Raw genomic sequence first — 23,379 nt, 5'->3', positions numbered from 1 at the left:
TTTTAGGACTCCTTATAAAAGTTAACAACTTCTGCCCTGTAGTGCCCTTTCCTGATTGGTCAGCCTGTAGCAGCCTGAGGCCGACTATCTTAATGAGGTGTGAAGTGTCCTGGGCTGAGACAAAGGAATCATTTGGTGGCAGAGAAGTGCTGCAGTAGATGACTGAACAGGATGGGGGCAGAGCAGCCAAACTGGTCTTCAAAGGAGGGAAAGCCACTGGGACAGATTCTGGAACTCCCCCCCCCCCCCCCCCCCCCCCCCCCAACCAGATGGGAGCCCCATTGATTAGATTAGGAGAGGGGCTGAGAGGGGTGTGTTAAGGGAAACATAGCCACACCATTTGGTGGGCTCAGCCAGGTCTAACCTCCAAAAATGAGTTTTCACCATCTTGGATTTTTGGAGACTGTTGCTTTCGAGGATTCATTTTTGCCACATTTTGTAGGAAGTGGTCACCCCGGAGGGTGGTGGCCAGTGCCACATTAAAGAGGAACTTCCCACCCCCTGAACAGGGATAAATCTGGCTGATCCAATTCAGATCCGTGCTGGAATAAGATACTTAAGGACTGCCCTGATGGACCGCTGGCCTGCACCTGGACACCGCACTCGCAAGGACTGCACCAGCTGCGCACTTTGGGCTTCATCAAGAAAAGGACTTTGCCTTGCTTCTGCACTTCCAGGAGTCGACTCCCTGTAAGCCACACATACAAAGGAGCCGACCAGAGTCCCCTGTGCATAAAGTCCTACAAGAAGAGCCCTGCTGACCATTGTCCAGTGGGCATTTAAGGATTCTGACTAGGTGCATTCTGGGAACTTTAGTCCTAACTTCCAAGAAGCAAATCCGAGCTTCTGGAACCTTGGATCAAGTTTGCGGACACTTCAAAGATCCCAAAATGTATTTCTGGAAGATCCAGAAGTTTGGAGCTACCTTGGGGAAAAAAGTCCCATAAGGTGACATCAAACCGTGACCTGGCCTGAATTTCAGGTTAGTCCTGCTGAAGCTCTGAAGCTTTTCCCCATCGACAAGCATTCCGGAAGTTGACCGGGACCCTGCGCTGAAGCAAGCCGCCGTTCTCATTGCAGGTCAGCCTGAGTGACCAGAGAAAAAACTCCAGAAAAAATGCTGTCAAGGTAAAACCTTGACCGAGGCCTCTGCTCAGTGTATCCCAGCAGGGCTCCATCACGGTTGGCAACAACTTTTGACTTTGCCCTGGTCAGGTGCGACCAGATGTCCCGGGTTGGCGCTTTTGGTTTTTAGGTGCTAGAAAGCAATTTTTTTTATTTGAAAATTCATATCTCTGTTTCCCCATGTTGGACTTTTGTCGTTTTGCTGTCATTTTGAAGATACAAATATTTCCTATTTCAATAAATTGGTGTTTTTTATTTTTATTGTGTTTGTGTTTTACTTATTTACTGTTTTGTTGATATTAAATACTTTACACACCTGTTTCCTAAGTTAAGTCTAACTGCTTGTGGGCCAAGCTACCAAGGGTTGAGCAAGGTTTAATTTACTGAGACCTTAACTGGACCTAGTGGGCTGTTAAGTGTGGGTACCTACCTGCCCTTACAAATAACCCACTTTCCAATAATATTTAATTTTTGTTGGGACTGATGGGCAGATGTCCATTATGGACTCACAACAACAGTCTAGAGTGCTTACGATTTGACCATGACATCAGCACCTGTGCATCTCGTCAAAAGATGTGCATTTTGTCAAGATGCATCCCAGCGTTCTCAAAGAATGGGAGGCAAAGATCTTTATGGCCAGAGTGAGAGAACAGTGATGCTTCAAGTCTCCACCGAAGGTAGACTCCAGCCATACTACCTTATTCAAACCTTCTGGAAAGAAAAACACAAGATGTATAAATCTCGCTGCCACTCTTCGAGAAGCAAGTTGCTTGGACTTTTGACTTTGACTTATCTGCCGTTTGCTCAAGAACCAGTGGAAAAACCAACAAAGGATCTGGGGCCTGTGGCTCCAACTCACTTGGTGCCAGTTGTAGACACTTTATATCCTGCTGTGCCATCTCAAAGGCCATAAGGATTACAGCTATACCCATAGTTTACAACACCTGGAACAGACCTGTCGGCCTTTCTGAACATGATTTTCAGCAGGGCTACCATCCCATCTGTTGTGCCAGCTCGCATCTTGGGTCAGATTCCATACTCCTTAAGAAGTTTGCTGATGATGCCCTACCATTTTTCACCCATCACAAGGTTCCTGCCATTGCCTCTGGTTTTTACAAGTTAAGGGAAAACCAAAAATCTACAAGGACCTTGGGTAGGAAAGTGCCATTCACAACAGTGGCTCCCTGAAGACATACATTTAAACAATATTGCCAACCAAATGGTAACTTATTAGAAACAATAAAAGCACTTTACAAGTTTGTTTCACACCTACTGCGCAGTTGCACACAGTTTCTTATAGTTTCAAATAAATGACCATTTGCTTGGCAATAGTGTCTAAATGTATGAGTTCAGTGGCCGCTGTTGTGAACTGCAGCTCTGGTCTCTGGGGTGTATCAAATACAGACTATGCTGGTGTGTTGATGCTGAAACCAGCATCAACTCCCTTGGTAATTCAGTATTCCCTGTCCTCTGAGACGGACACAAACATTTCACAAGTCACTGGCACCCCACACGATGCCACCAGTGCTGCATATGGCACTGCCGACGCCACCACTATCTTCCGCTGCCATCTTTACTGATGCCTCATCTCTTCAGAAGAGACTCAGGGGCTCTTAGAAGAAGGCAGATATTTCTTTGTGGAGAAGGACCCTCTGGAAGACCCTAGTGCAGATGGAGTGGACCGCTCACTGGATGAAACTTAGCAGGATAGAAGAATGCCTGTGTCCTTGATGCCTCGCCAGAGTGACAACAGAGTATCCGGAGAAATTAAATGTTGTTACCTTGACCTCACTTCCCCCACTGCCATTAACAATTTTGCACCTTCCATGGCTACTTTATGGGTTTCCAGTACTGTCAGCTTCAACCGGTGCAACAATCCCCCCAGCCTTTTCATGGCAGCAGGGTGTCCACATGAGGGTGTGCGGGAGCAACAGGGACAGTGCGCAGCACAGCCTTCAGCCATTCCAGTTGTCTCACCCCCCTTGTCTGTCTCCCCCCCCAAACTCCAGCTTATTTAACATACCCTTGCAGGCGCATAGCCACCCTGGTGAAGGCAGGAACCAACACTTTCTGCCCATCCGGCAGCCTCTAAAGCCCCTTAGTTTTCCCTTGCACCATCACGGGCAACCAGTCAACAGTAGGATCCAGCACCACCTGACCCAGTGGTGGTTCATGACATCAGACTAATGGGTGCTCCAATTTGTTCAGCAGCGTTACACCTTACCATTTCCCAAAACCCAACTGCATCTTCCGCCAGTAGGCCACAAGCATTTTGAGTTTGCTGTGCTTTCTTTTGACCTTTCCAGTGCCCCTCGGGTGTTCATAAATGTGATGGTGGTTGCAGCACATCTTATGAGGTTAGGGTTCAGGGCTTCCCTCTACCTCGATAACTGGCTGCATTAGGCAGTTGTCACTCACCTCCAGACGACGGCTAAAGGGTTGAATCCATGGTTCACTATCAGTATGTCACACCTTTGCTCCCTTTCATTGGTGGGCAAAACACAACAGACCGCAGTACGGCCACGAGCGATTGCCAGTGGCTGAGATTAATTTAAGCATTCTATCCATCACATTATTTGATTTGCGTACTTTTGACTCAGATGTAATATGATGTAAGGTGCATGAAAGGTGATTAAACCAAATAATTGAAAACCCTACCTTTAACTGAAAACAGGCTTCACAAAAATTAAATCAGTGAATGGTGCTTCCATTAATGGCCTTTAACATGACTGAAAAACTAGGATTACAAGAAAGTAACTGTTTCCATCAGTATAGGCTTTTCATAAGCAGTAGAACAGAAGAGCGAATTTACTTCTTCCTCTTGGAGGCATGGAACACACAGCTGAGAAATACAGTAATTGGATCATGCAAACAAGTTGCCTAGGATGTTTGATTGACAAAGATGTTCATTTTGGAGTTAACAAAGAGCCCAGCAAAATCATGAAACTATCTTCAGTTAGAGCAGCTGTTTCTGTCTTGTCCTGGTACTTTGCGCATTAGGCCTACTTATTAAATTTCTGGTATTTTGGTAGCTTGTGATGTAGGACTGTTTAGAAGAAACCAAACCAATGTGAACCTTGCTAAAGTTGGCAAAAAGCTTGGCAGACTGACATGCATCTAGTCTTATCTGTGTTGAATAGGATAACAAGAGTCCCACGGTTCTGAGTATAGTTTTTTTCTGAAGACATCTCACACTTTATACATAAAAAAAAAAAACACCACCTGCTACATAATTTACAAATATTGGCAAAATATTACTAATAATCGAACTGCTGAAATGTGCATAAAACACTGCACCTGGGTTATAATGATGTACCTGGCAAATTGCATACGTAAACTTGACACTTCTGATGCATACTTTATCTGATCGATGCAGACTTTAGAAAGTTCTAGCTGCAAATTCCTTACCTTTGAATTTTCCCCAGGCATCAGACTGGATCCGGACGTTTTTCTTGAGCGGTACTCCTGTGCGCTGGTAGGTCGCATCGTTCAGGTTCATGTGGCGTGTGCACCGGAAGTGACGTGCATGGTGTATATTTTTTTTTTTTTTTTTTTTTTTTTAGTGCCATTTGGTGCAGATCCAGAGAGTTACCCAGTCAGCCACTTTTAGACTGAGGTTTTTTTTTTTCCAACTTCTGTCTGAAATTTTTTGGAGTCTAGACTCCTGGTATGGGCAGAATGTCATCTATGAAGGCCAGCTTCAAGCCCTGCTGGGCCTGTCACGGACCTATGTCTATGGTGGAGTAGCACCTTGTTTGTCTCTGGTGCTTTGAGCATTACCAAGACATGAAGACATGCGTCACCTGGGGCATGATGAATCTGAAGGCCTTCATGGAGCTGTCCATCAATCTCCTAGCAGCTAAACATGCAATGCTGCAACAGTCTCAGTCAAAAGGAAGGACCTGAGATCGGTTGCAAAGTCCAAGATTTTCGTGACACTCAAACTCAGAGTCATTCAAGAAAGCCCCACTGCAAGAAGAGTAAGAAGTAGAAGAGGACTTCAACTTCACCCCGTCCGTCAATCATCTGACGAGATGGAGCGTCTTCATTCAAGGCTTGGCTCCTCAGGGAGGGCGCGAACATGGGTGGGGGAAAATAGGGGTAGGAGTTTAGGGGATAGTTGCTGTCTCCCCATTTCATGTAGACTGATCCTTCACCTCTCCTACTTTTTATGCATCCCTCCAAGGAGGACGGACTTCACCGTCTGGACCCAAAAAGTGGTGGTGTTCTACCGTGACTGCACGAAGGAATTCTGGGTAGACAACCAACTCTTTGTGGGATATGTCAGAGCAAAGAAGGGAAAGGCCCTGCAGAAACAGACCATCTCCTGTTGGATTGTGCTCTGCATTAAGATCTGCTATACACTGGCAAAAAAGCAAACCCTCTGAGGGTTTGCGTGCTCATTCCACTAAAGCTTGTGACTACTGTGGTAGCACGTGGAGTTCCACTCCTAGGCATCTGCCAGGCAGCAATGTGGGCGTCACTTTACACGCTTGCCAAGCACTACTGCCTGAACAGTCAAGTCCGTTGGGATGGACACATTGTCCGTTTTGGCCTCTGCCAGACATTATTAGTCTAAAATTTGTCTCACAGACCCACCTCTGGGGAGGTATTGCTTGGGTATATGGTCAGAGGTAAGGAATCTTCATCTAGAAGTCTCTATTAGATTAACAAGTTAGTTACCTTTAACGCCTTATCTTGTGCACACTCTATGTAGCTGCAGGCACCTTACTGACCCACCAGCTCTCCCCTCTCTGCGCGTAGATTCTAGGGTGAGGGTTTCTCTCCTTTTCATGACCCTAATTTTCCACACCAGTGGTCAGTGTTCTTTGTGGCTCTGCACTCTTGATGTGAAAAATAGAAAAGAAACAGACGTTTGTGTGCTGGGGTGGCCACTTTATAGGCACCAGGTATGTCACTTCTGTTGCAGACGATGGTGCCACACAGAGGGTGCACAACATGCAGGTATTATGGCTATATGCCATTTCCAGGCGCAAACAGATACTTTTAACCTCTTCCAGTAAACTGGAAGCACCTATCTAGAAGGGTTGTACTGGATTCTAACCCGTAGTCCATTACTAAGTGAGTGACTGACATTGCTGGACTCGCGACCCATGTAGGCTGCTTGAGGATAGGGAAGGATAATGCTTTTGGGGGAGCACAACAAAAATACACGCAAAATGCAGTAAGTAAGCTACTGCTGTAACAATTTACATAGTACATTGCAGCTATAATGGAGAGGTGGCACTGCACTGCTCTAAATTCATACCAGAAAAGGTCATATGGTAGTCTCTCCTGCTTCACTTTACATTTAAAGAAAGGAAGTCCTTGACTTAGTTGGTTGACTATGCAGAGAATGCACAGGGTTATCCGCTTTCTAGGGGCTGATGAGGTATTCAAATATGATGCAAGTCTCAGTTTTGAAATAAATCTGGGGTTACAGTGCAAATTGTGTATAGTGTTTGCTGAGCAATTTCTAATGGTGTTCATAAAGCCATGCTTACTGTAAGCATGTTTAAAAAAAAAAAAAAAACATCCCCATGAAATGTTCACCCTAAAGACCAAATTCTTGTTTGTTTTATTTAGACCTTAGTGTACTACGCATGACACGTGCCAGGCATTCTTTAGTTGAACAGCAGCACCAAATCAACGTTGAGAAAGCTATGCAGATTTTGTCAGAGCCAGTTCCTCCTTTTCACGTGGACCGTCAGCATCTAAAAGTGAGTTCATCTTCTGATTTCATTGCAAAAACTGTGTTCTTCTGCTGCCTCTTGTCATAAAGTAAGTGTCCTTTGAATTTGGCGATAAAATGCCTCAAATGAGGGTGACCACTGATATTTCAGAAAACATTACAATCTAATATGTGTGGGGGAAATATGCAGGGAAAGTAAAATGCCAGAGTTCATTAAGTGGTGAATCTAATGTGGGATTGGAAAACACAGTATAGGAACAATCAGAAGTGAGTGGCTAACAAATTAACATAATGATCCTGCCAATTGTTAGTAATTCCCAGTCAGCACAGTGGCATATTTGCAAAAATGGTGATCTATGAGCAATGTTTCTTGCATTATCTCCATATGTTCTCTGCTCCCTTCTGCTCAGCCATTGTATGATGTCATGGAATGTTGAGTGCCTGTCAGAGTGTACGAGTGGGCTCAGCAGTAAGGATGCTGCTCCTGGTAGGGTAATTACCATGTAACTTGTAACCTGTAGCCTAAGCTATAACTTCTCCTTCAAAAAACCTACAGCTTTTTAATCCACATGAACTACACATAAGGAAAGTCATGAAAGAAAAGATTGATGGGATATTATAGGCGCACAAGACGAAGAGCCTCCCTGAACCCCATCAGTGTCAACCCATCAGACAGCCTGCAGACTGAGAGGGTGGTCTGCTTAACTGCGAATAGATGTTTATATATAAACAAAGATGCTGTCAAGCAGTCTGTTTTTGAGCCAGGCCTGCGATGCCTGTTAGGAACTGTCAAATGCGGATTTAATTGGTTTGATATTGAACAGACTACAAATACTGAGGAATTGGTCTGCTGAACTTCACATGCAGACTGTTGGACAAAATAGTTACTGTATTCTGTGGAGTGGTCTGCATTCCTGGTGGAGAGTGTGAGCTGGCAGCCAGAATAAGAGGGGGGCAGCACCTAATTCAGGAGGCTGACTCGTGCAGCTCGTTAACGCTAAGGCAGTGTTTACAATGTATTTACTGTGACCCCGGGGTACTAGTGACTTGATGTACCATTATTTGGAGGTGCGGACCATTGCCTATATCATTAAATGTGCTGTCATGGGAAGATGGTTGCTCACAAGCGCACGAAGAGAGAGCGATCAGTGTCATCTGTTGAAGGCAGTGTCATCGAGGGTGCGTGCTGTCATAGTGGAGGCACGTGCACTTGCATATTAACTCTAATCCTTCAGTGATCTGTGGTATTCCAAGCGCAAGCTCTCTCGGTGCGAGGGAACAGAATCCAGAGCCTCTGTCCTGTGCCTGAATGAGGACTGCTCTGGGGCTTCTTGACCTTCTTGATTCCTGCACTCTGCTTGCCAACGATAGCACATGGGTGCCCTACAGTGGAACCTGAAGTTAGTGGGTCAAGCGCCAGGAGAACCTTACAGATTTCAACCAGGTTTTGGAGGAGACTGCACAATATCTGCAGTGATGGCTGCTCAACTGCAATTGGACCAGTGACAGACCCCTTTTTCCCCAACAGAGTTGACAGTGATGACTGATGTATCACTACTGGGTTAGGGATGCCATATGGGATAAGTGGAGAGCCGAGGGCTCTAGCCTTCAGCAGACACCCTCCTCCACAATTTGCTGAAGTTGCAGGTGATTGTCTTGGTGTTGAAGGCCTTCCTGCGGACCATTATTAGGAGGCTGGTGCATGGTCTCCTGGACAACACCACCATGTGGTACTGCAACAGGCAGGGCATGGTCCTGGGTCAGGAGGCTGTGCACCTCTGGAATTGGCTGACTTGTCAGGGCATTTCCCTGATTGTACACTACCTAGCAGAACATTTAAACACCATGACGGACAAACTCGTCTGACAACATTTAGGTGATCAAAAACAGCAGTTACATCCAGAGGTGGTGCAGGGTGCTTACCAGCAATGGCGAGAACCCTGTATCAGTCTTTTTGTTGCCACTGACAACCTACAATGTCCACGCTTTTGAGCTTTGATTTCCCAAGAAGTCTCTCCTCCAGGGGCTCATTCTGCTTAGTGGACCGCAGAACTCCTGTACTCTTTCCTGCTGCTACTTCTCCTGTCCCTAATACTGAGGGTCAGGAACAACTGGCACTAAATCATGTTAGTGGCTTTGGGCCAGGAGTGTGTGGTACCCAAAACCCATAGTCCTGAGTATCAGTCTTTTGAACCAGTCTGCTGGTTCAGGGGGCTGTTCAGTTGCAGCAGCAGCGTCTCCCACCTGGCCATGCGTGACATGCACCTTCTTGTGTGGAGATTGAGCGATGGCAGTTGTTTGCCTTTGATCTCCCTTGCGGAATATGTTGATGTATTCCTGGCTGCCAGGTGCCCTTCCACTAAATTAGTGTATACGGGGAGCTGGTTTGTTTGTAGCAGTGGTTTCTGTCAGGCGGACCTGTTGTAGGGCAAACCGTCTGTCGTCCTATTTGTAATATCTTTGGTCCAACAAAGACTTGGCAATGAGCACTATTAAAGGTTTGTATTGTCTGCCTTTTTAAGTTTTCCAGGCCAGCTATCCTTGTTCAGATCACCTGTTATGAAGCTTTTCCTTAAAGGGTTGCAACATATATTTCTGCCAAAGCCCTTTGCGTTGCTACAGTGGGAATTATGTTTGGTTCTCATTTTACTCATGGCTACTATTTTCAAACCAGTGCACAGTTGTCCACTGCACATCCTCGCCTTTAAGGCAGACTTTCTGGTTGCAGTAATATCAGCATACCGTATGAGTGCGTTTCTGGCCCTTTTGGTCCAGCCACCTTATACTACCTTCTTTCTGGACAAATCTGTGCTACCGTCTGGCTGCGTTGCTGCTGTTTCTCGGACTTCATTTTAGACAAGTTGTTACTCTTCTCACCACCACAGCTCCACCTTATCCCACTAAAGAGGAAGAGACTACATGACTTGGACCCTTAGAGAGCACTGAACTTTGACATCAATGGTACGAAGAAACTTTGGGTGGGAAATTAGTTCTTAGTGTTTTTTCTGACGCAAAGGAGGGCAAGGCGATGCAGAAAGGGGCCATTTCATTTTAACTGCATGAATATCTGTGCATTGGTGAAGAGGCAGCCTCCAGGAGGTTTGAGGGCTTATTCCACCAGAGCTAAGGCTGGTAGAACTCAGTTTGCATGCAGAGTGCCTGTCCTTGATACGTCCGGCTGCTGCATGAACATCAGTGCACATATTCACAAAACACTATTGCTTTTACATTAAGGTCCATCAGGATGTGCTTTTTGCCCGTTCAGTCCAGCAGAATTTTCTGATCTGAGGCATTCCACAGTACGCTTTGAGACTAGATACCAACGTGAGATCCTCAGTTCGAACTGACCAACAGTAGAACAATGTACTTATCTTTGGAAACGCTTTTTCTTCTGCATAATGTAACTGTAGATTTCTCATTGCCCCTTGTACTCTAATTCTCTCAGTTTTTCTCTCCATCTCTCAGTCTAATTTTCAGTCAAACAGTCCGGCCTCGGTCATCTGCATAACTGTCCTTCTCATTTGCTGATAGGCTCTGCCTCGGAGTACACCAGTAAGCCAACAAAATAAACTGACATCAGTATGCAGAGGTGCAGTTATATCTGGCTCTGATCATCACTTCCCAAGTAGAATGGAGTTTGCCTGGTGTAGGAAGCTGGCTATTTGTATACTACATCAAAATGAGATATAGTACATACAGCTTCCAGGGGATCCTCAGAGGCTTACACAGAGGTGCCCTAGAGGCTTAACAGAGGCTAAAGTATCTAATACTAATGCTTTCTTTTGTGGTAGTGTGGTCGAGCAGTTAGGCTTATCAGAGGTTAGTGCAAAGCATTTGTTGTAACACACAGTCAAGAAATGGGGCAGACACTCAGTGACTAACTCCAGGCCAATGTGCTGATACCAAACTTCGAATTTCATTCTAAAGGCATGAAAGGTAAAGGTATATGCGTGGTAAAGGATTTAAAGGTAAGTATTTTTTTTTTACTTTTGTCATTTGTTGTAATGATGAATGTGTTGTGATTACCGTGTTGTGAAGGCAATCGTGGTAATTGCATTTATTGTTCTGTCATAGAACCCGCTCATTTGTCTTTTTGGGTCCAGTTAGTTACTTCAGCTCAACTGTTAGGTAGCTAAGGCACAGAGCGGCAATGCTTAGCAGGTGTGAAACCTTTAACCGCACCAAACAATGAAATAAGAAAGTCGCCAAACAAATACCCAATTTATAAAAATGGATCATATTCCTAAGAATTTTTAGAGTCCTTGATGGCTAAAATACACTGGAGGTTTCCAGAAATATGAATTTTTAAAGCATTTAAAAACTTTAACATCAAGTGCAAATAAGCACTGGCAAGTTAAAACTTTAACTTTGTGAAAGTGTGAAACACTGAGTTCCGCGACTCTGACCCGGATTGGGCAACCAAATCTGACAGAATGGGGGTTTAGGAGTCTTAAAAGGGAACTGGACAGTTACCTGGTCACCAGAGTGTTTAAACCAAACTTTACAGGACACTCGCCATTGACTTCTATGGAGTGGCCATGATGCTGAGGAATTCAGGCTTAAACCTGCTCATTTGATGATCCAGTACCTGTGTGGTCCATAGGTGTGAGACCTTGGTCCACAGGTGAGTGGGGCCAACTCTAGGCCAATGACGTCTGTGTCCCACAAAGTCCTCTATGCAGGGGTCAAAGGGCTGCTGATGCAAACCTTCTATAATTGCAACACAGTGGTCAGTGTGCAAACATTTGGTGGGGGCTAGTGTCCCTTGGGGTGGACGAGTCTAGTCACAGCCAACACCCATGGGTCTAGAAGAGACTGGTGCAACTTATGGCTATTTCCAAATAGTCTGTCGAAGTGCCCTGCATCCAGTAGCGGCAGTAACGCTGCGATGGCTACCAGAAATGCAGTTTGGGCTCTTCCAGCTTAAATGTCCCTAGTGCCATTGGGGGGGGGGGGGGGGTGCAAGTCACCTGATCCTTGGAGTGTCTGCTTCAGGATGGGAATGCGCTTTTCCCCGAGCCATGCAGAACAGGGTCGAAACTCAGCTATCCAAAGTGCAGCAGGTGCAGTTGCTCTGACATCGCAGCACTCTCCTCGTCCTTGGTCATATCCAGCAAGTACAAAAGCCTTGGGTGCCAGGGGTCCTCATTATATCCCAGTAAAGTGCTCCGAGCTGGGAGACTGAAGTCTTCCTAGAGTGTGAGGGCCTTGGTAGCTCACTTCGGGGGGTGTGGCTATCGGGCATGCCCGCCAATGGAGAACTGGTTCTGAAACTTGTTTTCCCTTCCTTGGCCCTGGCTCTACTCTGTCTATGGGAAAGAAAAAGCTTCCTGCACTGGAGTGTTGTCATAGCAGCCCTTCGAAGGCAGCATCATCCTTTGATGCTGGCATTTTAGGCAAACACCCTTTGCAGCCCATCCGGTGATTGGGGTCACACCTTAAGTGTGACCACAGCCTTTATTCCTGGGCTGGGTGAACAAACGTCTCCACAGGCAAGCAGAAACCTCTGTCTTTCCCTGTGCCTCTGTAAAGTCACTGGACTAGCTGGGTCAAAGAGGCAACTTTCGCAAAAGTGACAAGCATTAATTGGCTGTAAATATTGACTACACCATTAAGTGGCATTTTATGTCTCCTTTAATCTGATACCTTACAGGGCATAGTGAGGTAGCCTATTTTGCATTGCATTGGAGTGGCAACCATTAACTCTTAGTTAAATAAGTACCCTATACCAGGGACTTTATAAGTCAGCCAGCCCATGCCAATTGGGGGTACCCGATTAAAAAATAACATATTGAGAGAGGAAAGAGAACACTGATGTCTGGGCAGCAGACCTCTGTGCACTCTCAAAGTGAAAAAAACAGCAGCTAAAAGTCCAAAATGGGCAAAATGGTAGGGGAAACCTGCAAAAAATGTTCACCGATTAGAGTAAGTTGTGGTCTTGCTTTTACAGCTTTATATGACTGGCTGAGTCCTTAAATTGTGAGGGATTATTCTAGCCACAGATTCCTTAGCTTTAGAATATCCCCTAGATGCCAGGCTGGATCTGGAAGATTTAAAAACAGCATTGCTGTAATGCTTCAACTTTGTTCTGCTCTGGAAGTGAATATGGAGCCGTATAGAAGCACCACACACTGCCTCTCTTCGCATCTTTATACCTGGATCTGGAGCATGCTTTCACTTATTTATTTTTTGCCAGTTGACAAGGATTTCCCTCAAACCGCAAGCAAATGTCTGACAGACACCTAAGAAGAAGGTATAATTCTGTTTTTTGGGTTAATGGCATGACTCGCTTGTACAAGGAGTATGCCCTTATAAATCCAATGGTGTTCCAGGAAAGTGTAGAAAAGCTGCATGTTGACAAACACAGAAAGAAGTCACGCAAATTGGGGGTGCAGTCCCGATCCATGTAATGCTGCTTATTGCAGTCCAGGATTTTGGTAAGTTGAAATCGAAGTACATGAAGGCAAGTGGGACTCATGCTCCTGCCATCGCTCGACCAGAGAAGTTGTGAGGATGTCAGGGTGCCTTGGTCTCACTGCCGGTTCCCGGTCTGTTCCAATGCATTCTTATTCTCCAGGGCCATCTGGGATGTTGAATTCAATCAAGGGCTTTAAGAAGTGTTGTTGTGAATCTGTGACTCTTCCTTCTCCCTCTGGCTTGCCTTTGGGCTCCCAAAGATCCACAGAGGCCTCCAGTTTGGTTGCCAGCTGTGAATCTGTCCTCTGTGCCTCCAGAGCCTGTTAGGGGTTCTGCTAGAATGCCAGCAGACTTCCAGTGAGGCACTAAAACCTACGCCGGTCCCTTTGACACTGCCATTGGAGGACTCCACTTCAATAGGCATGTCAAACTGTGAGCCAGTTCGTCTTGGCCTCGACTAATGTTCTTACAGTTTAGCCATCAAAAGTTTCAACATGACCAAAGATTATAGGTACCATTAGGTAGGTGATAACCATTTCTGAAAATTTACTACTGAAATTAACCTTGTTCCCCTGAAGGGTGTTAAAGAGCAATGCCTTCTAGAACCAGTATAGGCATTAAATCAACATTTTTTTTTTTTTTTAATTCCGCCAACTCGGTGATGATGACATAAATATCTGAGCATTGTTAATGATATTCCACTATTCCACCACCTTCCGATGACAAGGACTTTCTCAAAACATAAAGCCACACTGACTTGCTTCAATCACTGGTAGGGCCAGAGTGCTGTGGGCCACCTTTTGGGTATGATTAATAGGGCTACATCATTCTCTAGAAAGCCTGTTATCCTTCTGTATATTTTGCCATTAACACAGCAACCACACACACACACACAGCTTTTAATTTAGAAGGTTGGAGGTGGCTCGGTGGATTACCCAAAAGTAGCTTTTTTTTCAATTGCAAGTTCCTGTTCTGGAGATGCACCATATAGAGGACACTATAGGTTGGTTCTAACACACACAGTTCAACTGGAAATACGTTAAAATCTCGAAATAGTATGGGATGCATTTTGAGCTTTGGGCCTGATCTGATCTCTACAAAATTTGACGTCATGAATAAGGTGGTTAAGTGCCAATAGAACAACCCCTCCCCTTCATAAAATAAAAATAAAAATCTGCTTTTTAATGGGATGACTGTTACATGAAAACTCAGCAATCTAGTTATAGAGATTGAACCTCTCATTCAAAGTGCTCCATCAAAAGGATCTTCTTCACATGGTTCGAGAAGTCTTACCATTTTTTTCTCTAAACAGATTTATTGTGACAGGTGACTTATTGAGTAATAGGTTTTACTAGACTAGCACACTATCACGACTTGGACCATACTTCATTTGTTTATTTCAAAGTGTGGAGCGAGCTTACATGCCTATGCTGAGGAGACCACAGTCCAGATATCTGAAGTGGTTGATCTTAAAAGTAAGGTAAGCAAATAGCAAGTAGTCCTTTAAGTCTATTTGATTAACTGTTTCCCCTATCTATCCCTAAGAAACGTTACTACAAAAATCTCCCAGTTCCAAGAAGAATTGCTGTAGTTATAGTTGTGTTTTCTCTGATCACTGAGTAGATGGATTTGGGGGGGAAAGTTATCTGAGAGGAGAAACCTGGCACTGAATTCCCACACAACTCTTCTGCACTGCCAGTCTGTTCTCCACGAAGTTTCAAATGCTTCTATTTATTCTTCTGTGGATGTGTGATTTAAAATCGTAATTGTGCAGTCTTTTCACTCATTTACAGAATCAGCACCCTCTGCTAAGACTGCATAGCTGCTGAGTTGCCCAGATCCATGTGTAACTAGTTCGGTCAGTCCCATTCTTTTCGAAGACTTATAATCCTTGTTAATATTATGATAAAGACTACAAGTCTTGAAATGTCATTAAAAAAGGGGATGGGTCGGGCTGGACTAAATTAGTCACGCATGGACCTGGGAAATTTAGCATCTATGAATGTGTTCAAATGAGATAGTTGTGTGAACAGCAGAACTAGTAGTTATCACATTTGTATTGTTTCATCTGGAAGGTTAACACTAGAAAACTTGCAAAATGTGCATCTCATTGTCCCATGTGGTTTTCCTCAGAGTCTGCTGGACAGAGTTACAGAGAAGAGCCATGGATTCAATGTATGTCAACTGGAAAAGCTTTATGCATTGCTTGGACAGTGTATATACCGACACAGGAAACTCTACGACAAGACACAGTTAATAGAAGTAAGTCTGTTTGTTGACTTCAATGTAGCAAAGGTAATTTCACATCTTGTAGCTATCCGACTGGCAGTTGTGTTGTCATGTGTGCTTCAGTAGAACAGAAAACCTCACTTAGGAACAGCCAGAATATAGATCCAGCATACACGGCCTGTGTGTTGGCTTCTTATGTGGAAGAAATAAGATTCTGGATACTAGAAGAAAAAAAAAGTACTGTGAAGGTGCTATTTCTTTTATATATATATATTATATTATATTTATATATATATATATATATATATTTTTTTTTTTACTGCCTGATGATCTTCCGCAAATGTTAGCTAAAATAATGCAAGGATTTAAAAATATTAACAACTTTGAAGCATTCCCTTTAAAAGAGTGGTCATGCCATAAAACATTTCTGAAAACTAATGAAAATAACAAATATGACGAGAGTCCTTCCCAGAACTTCGGAAACTCTAACTGGATACAGTAAAGGTCTGAGTTGACCTTTTTATACCTCTGGTCTTTAACTTAAAATCAGTATAGTTTCTCAAACTAGTTCAAGAAAAACATCACATTTTGCTTCACTCATTTAGAGGTTACAAATGAATGCATTATGACAAATTATATCCTAATTTTTTCTGTATAGTTTTAATATCACACCTGCTGCAATTCCTTTTGCCCAAGGTGCTGAGGCATACAGCATATCCAAGGACAATGAACCAACATGTACTACCAGTGACTACACCCTACACTGTAAGTCATGCTACTGTAGCAAGTTTTTGCTGGAACACTGGTACTCTGACAAGGCACAATTTGCAGTTTTAGTGATCTCGTACAAATACGTAATATATACTTCACAAATATGTACTTCACAAATGATAACAAAATGAGCAAAAAAAATTCGAGATGTGAAGGTTTTGGACTCTTATCTTCTGTGTGTTTTTGGAGAGGAGGAGTTAACTGCCAAATCTGCTACAGTGAAGGTAGAGGAGGAAAGTGTATATGTATATATTTTTCTGGTTGTATGTTGGACTTTCAGAACCTCAGTGCAAACTGAGGCGTACTTAATTTTTTCAGGAGCCCCTGGCTGCGTTCTGTAGTGGGACAAATGTGGAAATCTGTCTCAGGCTGGACTGGCACCAGGGTTGGAGACCCCTTAAAGTGACTTCAAATTTATGAACTGAATGCAGTGTCCATGCCAGAAGTTTAAAAAGCTTTTAGGCAGGAAATGTGCAAAATTCAAAGCAATACAACAACCTGCTTGCGTGACTGACAAGACTGGAGTTTCTCAGCTAGTCGATACTGCAACTCTCTTGGAATGGTAGACCACAAAGCATCTCCGAGATCTCCTATATTACTGTCTTAATCGAGCACCTTTTGTGTCACTTGTCACTATGACCTGGAGCTAGGTAAGAACAGTACACCGTTGGTTGTGATGGCATATTATTAACTTGACGGTTCAGCTAGCACCCATAGATGCATACGATAGGCCAAATGGATCTAGTAACGTTTTGTAGGTCATTAAAGTTAACTATGGAGAAAACACTTCTGCTTATGGAAACATTGGATGGACAGTAGAGTGCATGCAGGGTACAACTGGTTGAAATATTTAGCACGAGGCCATGCAAATAGCAGAGTGTACGATACAAATACAAAGTAAAAACACTGAGTGAGGTAGCTCTTAATACTCCTTTAAAGGAGTACATTTCTAATGGCTCTTTAAGGGTAGTTTGGATATAAAGTAATCTGATCTGGAAGACAAAGTTAAAATTCATGCTCTGATGAATGATCTGATGCCTAAGGGACGTTATGGTGAATAGAGTCCAGGAGAGTGTTTCATTGAGCAACTGTTAGAAATGTAGCAATAAATCACATTTATTTTACAGATATCAATACCTGTCCCCTAAGCCCACTATAATTCGGCTCAATAACTGCCAATGGACCCATGTATGTCATTTGAAGTGATGCAGACTTCAGTCAATGAGGTGGAAATGCATAGTTGTCTTCCACCCTCCAAAGGCCACTAGAACTCAGATTTCTATCACAGGTTGCCTGTGTGGGAGTCTCGCTGAAGAGCCGTGCTCTAACCAATTTGATTTTATCCTTATATTTTTTCTGGTCTGTCCTGGATTGCAGCCAGTCCTGTATTCAGCTTTCTGATGGGTACTTATAAAAACAGATTCCTCATTTTGAGAATATTCTCCGATGGCAGGCTAGATCCAGAGGTTTACACAGCAGTGCTCCGGAGTACTGCTAGGTGGTGTCATGGGACTCTGCCTTGGGCTGTTTCCTCCCTGGAAGTCATGGAGCAGAAATTCATATAGGTGCCACACCTACCCACTGCTGTCAGTTCATTTCTTTCCATGCCTTTGAACACAAATTCAGAGATAGTGTCCGCTTTTGTCAGTTGACAAATCCTTTCAAAATTCTCTTTTCCCGTGTGCAAGGGAGCAGTGCTCCACCGAAGACTATCGTTCAAATTGTGACACAACTATCTGAAACAGATGTCTGTTATGGGCCCACATGAGGTCTGCCTTTGGGAGCAGGCCATGATTTGAAGCTGCTCAACGAATGTGCCCTCACGTTCCTCGAGGCTATCTAGAAACTAAGTGAAGCTGTATGTCTTTGAATACCCTAAGAAGCTGCGGACCTTGTGCTAGTCCCGCTCCAAGTCCAGGGCATAGACTTGTTCCTGTAGTCAAGACCACTCTCACCAGGTCTTTGTGGTCACAGTCACTCAGTTAGTCAAAGTCCAAAATCGAAAAAGTAGCAGGGCTCAACCCTGTCCCACCACACCCCGACCATAGAGTAATTGGGAGAGTGTCAAGGTGACATGGGCGACGCTGCAACAGGTCTTTATGGAGGTATTTTTGGCATTCTTTCAGCTCCCTCTGTCATGCCTTTGAGCCCCATCGGGTCTATAGGTGTCTCCAGTCTGTTTTTTTTTCTGGTGAGTGCCAGCGGTTCAATCTGAGCCACTCTATTTTGCCAGAATTCTGTATGAAGTGGACTGACATCAGTCCACTTCCAAACAACTGTGGCACCCCTAACATTGTTTATGTTCACCATCCCACCTGCTTCCCTCTCACAAGCTTCCATTCTTTTGGGTGGGGGAAGAGTTCTGGATAGGGTGAAGTTTAAGGGTTTTTCTCCACCATGTGGGCATTGGTCCTGACATTTCAGGCTCAATCATAGGTCCCAGTGATGGTGACTCGAAGGCTTCTTGACCTATTACCCTTGTGCATCCTCCTTTTTAAGGTTGCATTAACAAGCGTTCAATGGAACCTAAAGTTCCAATAGGCCCAACATCAAGGCTGCCTTTCTTATCGCATGTAGGTCTCTAAAGAGAGAGCCCATGATCTGCAGTAGTCTGTGACCAATCACATTTGTCCCTACAACAGTCCACTCTTCCTTCCCCACAGCTGACAGTGATGACACTCATCACTGTTGGAGGGAGGGTGTATTTGGGGATATGTAGATCAAATGTCTCTTCTGCAACCTAACAGGGAGGAGTGGCTTGAGACAAACTCTGAGATTTTTCATTGATAGGGCACGGGAACACTGCATGGATGACCAGCCATTCCTTGTGCAGGTCACAGGAAGAGCAGAATAGGACTTTTCAGTCTGTGGTTCTTCTCACCAAGTAACGTTAAGAAGCTGCACAAGGGCATCGGCACACTCCACTAAGGCCACAGCAGGCACTGTCTAGCAGTGCTCCATTTCTGGACATCTGTCTGGCACTTAAGGGTAGGAGCACAAGTGCAGACAGTGTCCGAAATGAGCATTAAAGTCTTATATTCGGAGTCACAGCTCCTCCTAAATGGTGAAGGCTGCAGATGGGATGGGGAGAAAGGAAGAATATTGGCAAACCAGGAAGGTTGTGCAGATTATGTGAGACAGAGGAGTCAGGAAATCATTTGTGTCCATTAATCTGCAGGGATCAGGACACCAGATATACGTTCTCCATCTCAGAACATAACTAGGGCAATAAAATGAAAGCACTACATAGACCATAATTCATCAATATGGTAGTTTGAAAAGTGGAGCAAAGTTTGCAGTGTTAGGGAGGTTAATATAAACCGAATTCACAGGGTCTTCGTAAGACCTGGTGGATGGACAATACAATCCTGACTCTCTGGAAGGGAGAGTTTTGGGGCTTTCCTGGCCAAATTTGAACACATCACTTCTTTAAATAGTGTTTAAAGATTTAGGTTGACAGTCCCAGGTACAGTGTTGTGTTCATTTGTCAAGACTGTTCCTCGCCGCATTCACTACAGCACAGCGTGTCAGTGAGCTTCAGATTCTGTGTTAATCTGCCATATACCTCCTCCTTTTCAAACAAAACTGTTCTGAAGACTTAGCCATTTTTCTGCCAGAGGTTTTGATGCTGTTCCGTGTTAGTAAAACCGTACCTCTGCTGGCGTCCTGTGCTTGACTCACCCCTCTGAGGCGAAGAGACTCAATGGTTTGGACCCAGAGAGAGCACTGAGCTTCTATATAGATTGTACCAGAGCACACTGAGTGGACGATCAGTTCTTTGTGGGGTTCACTCTTGCAAAAAAAAAGGCAAAGCTGTGCAGAAGAGAACCATCTCCAGCAGGATTGTGCTCTGCATTAAAATCTGCTACGCATTGACTAAAATCAGTAGGACTATATGCTCTTTCCACCAGGGCAAAAGCTGCAACCACTACCTAGCGCAGTCTCTGTCCTAACCATATACCAGACAGCCACATGAGTGTCCCTTCATACGTTCCCAAGCACTGTTTCGACAGCCAGGTTTGCTGGCAGTGGCACTTAGCCCATTTGGTCTTTCAGGACTTTCTAGTTTAAGTCCATTCACAGACCCACCACAGATCCAATAGGTAATGTTTTGGTATCTATTCAAAAGATGAGGAATCTTCAACTAAACGTCTCCATCAGAAAAACAAGTGACTTACCTTTATAACACTCTTTCTGGTAGAGACTCTATCTAACCAGATTCCTTACTGCTCCTCCCATCTGATCTGTTCTGTGATTGAACTCTATTTGTTAATATTCAAAGTCCAGGAATCTGCATGCTAATTACAACCAATTCACCCTTGGGCCTCTGCGTCTGGGGTGTGGACGACCTCAAAAACTGATGTCCGCTCACGGAGGTACTGCCTATATGGGCACTGCATGTAATTTTCAGAGCAGAATGGTGTAATTGCAGGGCTGCACTGCGCCGCCTGATGGTGTGCTGAGGTACTACTGAAAGGTTTTCAGATCCAGTGTGACATCTGGGGAATATTAAAAATGTGTGGAATCTGTAGCTAGATAGTCCTTAACAGAAAATGAGTTAACAAAGACTAGGAACTTGTTCTTCAGAGATACATTACTACATTTGAGTGTACAACATCAAGCAAAGTAGTATAATGTTAAATTCATCCACTCGTGCTAATTACTGATGAGCGTATCATTCTGCCTTGTAGAAGTGCTTCCCTTGTCTTGCTTCTGGTGCATTTTTTCCAATATGGGGAAGGAACTTTTAGGTGAAAATCAAAAGCCAACTTAAAAGGCAGTGTCCCTCCCCCTTTTAAAGACCAGTTCGGCATTATAAATAAATGCTTACTAAAAGTATGATCTGTAGTTGTGTAAATGCTTTATACTTTGAGAAGAAACTTTTTTTTTAAATAAATAGAAAAACAATTAACGCCTGACAATTATAATTAATCACTAGATACTGGACTGGGACATTACTACATTAATGCTCCAAATTCATTACGAGATTAGCCCACCTGGTTTCTTTAAATTGTGAGCATGTGCATGCTCCTCATACAGATTGTGGCTGCCATTGTGGTTCTTCCACGTCCTTGGTTGCATGTGCCACTATAATCCTATGTCACTGGTTGTATCTGCCATTGTGGTCCTTCAGTGTCTATTGCAGGTGCTCCTTAAAATATAATACTTTGAGACAGTCTAGCTAGTATTGCGTTACGTTATGTTTTTCACATTGAAGTGTCATTGTAGTAAATGTAGCAGTTCAGTCTAGAGGTAGCTGACTTTGCCAAAGTGAATCAGGCTGGCTTTAATTTGGTAACACATATACAAGTAGCATTTGTGCGTTTGCATGTGTTAGCACTTTAAAACCAGACCTGCTGCCTAGGGTGTTGAATCTACGTCACAACAACCTAATAGAGAAAAAAAAAACTTATGTGGTAGTGAGTTTAACTTTCCATGTAGGTTTTCCGTATACTAATCCTTTACTCTGTTGCTTCTTTTCAGGAACTGCGAGAAGAAGTTGAAAGCTTCAAGCTTTAAGCACAGGATTGCCAGAATTTGTAGAATTTTCTAAATAAGTTAATTTTTCTTCCAATGTCGTTTTTTTCGTTCTTATGTCTACTAGGCCTTTCCAAACTGCAGATGTTTTATAAGAGATGTATATGTATACATATATATATATATGATCGAATAAAAAATGTTAAGGGTTTTTAATTTTTGTCTGTATAAAGTAAAACCAACAGCAACAAACTTTTTCCTGGATAGCAAGGATGTTATGAAAGTAATTGAAAGTTCCTGTTTCACCCTACCCGATAGTCCTTTTATTTATTTTTTTACTTTCAAGTGGTTTTATGGGGGGACGTGAGTCATGGTGGGAATAACTTTGTGAGTTGGGCCTGTGCTAAATATGGATATGAAAATCTGTTCAGAATGCCTGGTTTTTAACAATCTTTCACTCCATTAAGTCTTTCACTTGAGCAAAGAATGCAGAATGTGTTCTCTTGCTGGACCCATTTATATTTGGCTGCAAGCCCTTTTTTTTTTTTTTTTTTTTTTTAATTCTGCAGAGAAGAAATTACGTGGCACACCTACGCAAGGATTCTTTTGCAACCAGAGATAGCTTAGTGAAATGGGGTTCCATCGTGGCTATTGTCTCACCTGAAGCAGCTTCAATCTGGAAGCAGTGCTCCTTATTGGAAATGCCTAGAACCTGTTCTTGTGATTGTCCCTTCTTGTACCTCAGGAGTGGCTGAATACTTTCCCCAAGGTAAAACTGGAGTGTCTCGACTGCCCCTCCGAGCCACTCCCTAAGGTGGCATCTTTTCATGCGGTACTCAAAAAGGCAGCTGATGTACTTGAGCTTCTTCTCCACATTATAGAGACCCAGTTCTCCAGTATTGGATCTTTCATAGATACACATGCTTGAGTCATCCCCATCGTCTAGGTGGGAGTCCCCCGGTAACCTTAAATATGCATAGCAGTAATTGTATCACACTAGGCGTTCATGGCCTACACAGGCACTGTTCTAGCCTGTCCAATTTCTTTTATAAGAAAGAACCAAATCTGTACTATAACCAATAAGGTGACAGCACCCTCTAGAACACTCCAAACTGAGGCCTTTCTTTAGAAAAACAAAAAGGCCAAGAAAGCTATGCCTCATTGTCAGAAACCCGGTTTAAAGTCTTCAAAAAGGTTCACTCAGAGCCTACAACACCTTTTTTTTTTTTTTTTTTTTTTTTTTTTTTTTAGCTGGGGGAGCACCTCCAAAAAGTGCTTCTCTGTCTGTCACCCAGGAAAGATACTCTTCAGACTCTTACAAAAAAGGCATGTCAAGGACAATACTGTCTGACCACGTCTACAGTAACGACGATAACGTCGACATTCACCACGGCAGTGTCCTCTATGATAGTCACATCATCGCCACTATCAACAGCAATCACAACTAAAATCTACAAAAGGGCACCATTGCTGACTATTCAGCCATCAGCTACACACGTGCCGACGAGGAAATCGAGAGACAAACCACCTAAGACTCCGTCAACATCAGACCCGTCGACGAGAAACAAATCGAAGATCCCCGTTGACGAGGGACCTGTCCATGATGCAACCATCCATGACGTGTCCATCGACGACGGGCTCGTTGACGGTTGTGTCTACAACTTCTC

The 23,379-nt window shown here is 43.8% G+C and overlaps 1 protein-coding gene across 2 annotated transcripts in view; it reads left to right on the top strand.

Annotated features, from left to right (window-relative positions):
• ATAD2 (ATPase family AAA domain containing 2) overlaps nt 1-21,923 on the top strand; it is a 198,502-nt gene extending 176,579 nt beyond the window's left edge. Inside the window, exons 26-28 of one of the 2 annotated variants that reach the window (XM_069220705.1) lie at nt 6,712-6,845; nt 15,368-15,496; nt 21,719-21,923. In XM_069220705.1, coding sequence (XP_069076806.1) covers nt 6,712-6,845; nt 15,368-15,496; nt 21,719-21,754 — 299 coding nt within the window. In that variant the 3' untranslated portion in view covers nt 21,755-21,923. Of the gene's footprint in view, nt 1-6,711; nt 6,846-14,639; nt 14,742-15,367; nt 15,497-21,718 lie in introns of those variants that run through there. The other variant, XM_069220706.1, reaches the window with a different exon arrangement.
• The last annotated feature ends 1,456 nt before the right edge of the window (nt 21,924-23,379 follow it).

This window comes from Pleurodeles waltl, chromosome 2_2, assembly GCF_031143425.1.
Source record: "Pleurodeles waltl isolate 20211129_DDA chromosome 2_2, aPleWal1.hap1.20221129, whole genome shotgun sequence".
NCBI lineage: Eukaryota > Metazoa > Chordata > Amphibia > Caudata > Salamandridae > Pleurodeles > Pleurodeles waltl.
This window is presented reverse-complemented; position numbering and strand designations above follow the sequence as displayed.